The sequence below is a fragment of the Geospiza fortis genome, unplaced genomic scaffold (genome assembly GCF_000277835.1).
Source record: "Geospiza fortis unplaced genomic scaffold, GeoFor_1.0 scaffold4, whole genome shotgun sequence".
NCBI classification, from domain to species: Eukaryota; Metazoa; Chordata; class Aves; order Passeriformes; family Thraupidae; genus Geospiza; species Geospiza fortis.
The window spans coordinates 304,808-306,344 of NW_005054475.1; the positions used below are offsets into that span (position 1 = coordinate 304,808).

Genomic DNA, 1,537 nt, shown 5'->3' on the forward strand with positions numbered 1-1,537 from the left:
GGGCAGCAGGATGGCCCAGCAGCGCCATGCCATCCCCCCACCTCCTCAAGGTAGTGTTGTTGGCATGGGGGGCACGCAGCCAGCAGCACCCTGGGGTGCCACCATGGGCATCACCCGTCCCGCCGCCCATGGTGGCCGTCACCACTCCGTGTCTTGCAGACGGAGGAGGATTACATCCCCTACCCCAGCGTGCACGAGGTAGGGCAGGGGGCTGGGGGGCAGTGCCAGGCTGGGCTGGGGTGGTGGGGGTGCCCAAAGCACCCACCCTGGCTGTGGGCACAGGTGCTGGGCTGGGAGGGGCTGTTCCCCCTCATCCTCCTGCCGCAGTTCGGGGGTTACTGGATTGAGGGCACCAACCACCAGCTGAGCGGGGCCCCCGACTCGCCCCCCACGCCGGTGCCCGGCACCCGGGCAAAGCTGGAGGGCAACCACACGGCCAAGATCTACCGCAAGCACTTCCTGGGCAAGGTGAGGCCCTGGGGGGCTGCAGGTGTGGGGGCTGGGCTGGGTGTGTCCCTTGGGTGTGGATGGGCAGGAGCTTGGGGACCACAGAAACTCAGGTGTTCCTGGACATGGGTGTGGTGTCCATGGGGATGGGAGCCCCATGGGCCATGGACATGGGGGTTCATGGATGTGGGTATCCCTGGGCATGGCAACAGTGCTTGGGGTGGGTTCTCCACGAGAAGGGAAGGACATGCAGACCTCATGAACACAGGGGCTTTGGCATGTGGCTGCTTGTGGGCATGGGTCCTCCATGGGGTTGGTGGTGAGGAGGTGGGTGTTGGGTCTCCGTGGGCAGGAGAGCCCCTGGCAGGGGTGGCCATGGACATGGGTTCTTCACAGCTTTGCATGGACATGGGGGCTCCATGAGTTTGTGTGTCCTGGATGCCCCAAGGGGTGTGAGGCTCACTGAGCGTAGGTGCCCCATAGGTGGTACATGTGGGTACAGGTGCTCATGGACACGGGTGCTCCATGGGGATGCAATGGGCGCTTCTGGGTGTGGGGATCCCGTGGACACGGATATCCCATGGGTGCTCATGGACACGGGTGTCCCATGGATGTGGGTGGTCATGGACACAGGTGTCCCATGGATACTCATGGACACGGGTGTCCCATGGATGTGGGTGCTCATGGACACGGGTATCCCATGGGTGTGGGTGCTCATGGACACGGGTGTCCCATGGCACGAGTGCCCCCAGCCTGAGCGCCCTCAGCTCCTTCCCACAGGAGCACTTCAACTACTACTCGCTGGACCCGGCGCTGGGACACCTGGTCTTCTCCCTCAAGTACGACGAGCAGGAGCAGCTCCACCTGCTGCTGCGGTGAGCGGGCTGGGGGAGGCGCCCCCGGGAGCTGCCTGCCCTGGGGGCTGCCCTGACGCCCTCCTCGCCCCGCAGCACCCGTGCCCGCACCCTGCACGATGTGGTGCCCATCTCCTGCCTGGCCGAGTTCCCCAACGTGGTGCAGATGGCCAAGGTGGGTGCGCCCCCCAGCCTCAGCAGCACCCATGGGTGCCCCCCAGCCCCGGGCCCCCCAT

At 65.8% G+C, this 1,537-nt stretch overlaps 1 protein-coding gene across 1 annotated transcript in view; it reads left to right on the forward strand.

Annotated features, from left to right (window-relative positions):
- The first annotated feature begins 26 nt into the window (after positions 1–26).
- Positions 27–1,537, forward strand: part of RAP1GAP (RAP1 GTPase activating protein) — a 5,549-nt gene continuing 4,038 nt past the window's right edge. The window contains exons 1-5 of the mRNA XM_031062967.1: positions 27–50; positions 160–198; positions 283–468; positions 1,228–1,322; positions 1,398–1,482. Coding sequence (XP_030918827.1) covers positions 27–50; positions 160–198; positions 283–468; positions 1,228–1,322; positions 1,398–1,482 — 429 coding nt within the window. The remainder of the gene's footprint in view (positions 51–159; positions 199–282; positions 469–1,227; positions 1,323–1,397; positions 1,483–1,537) is intronic.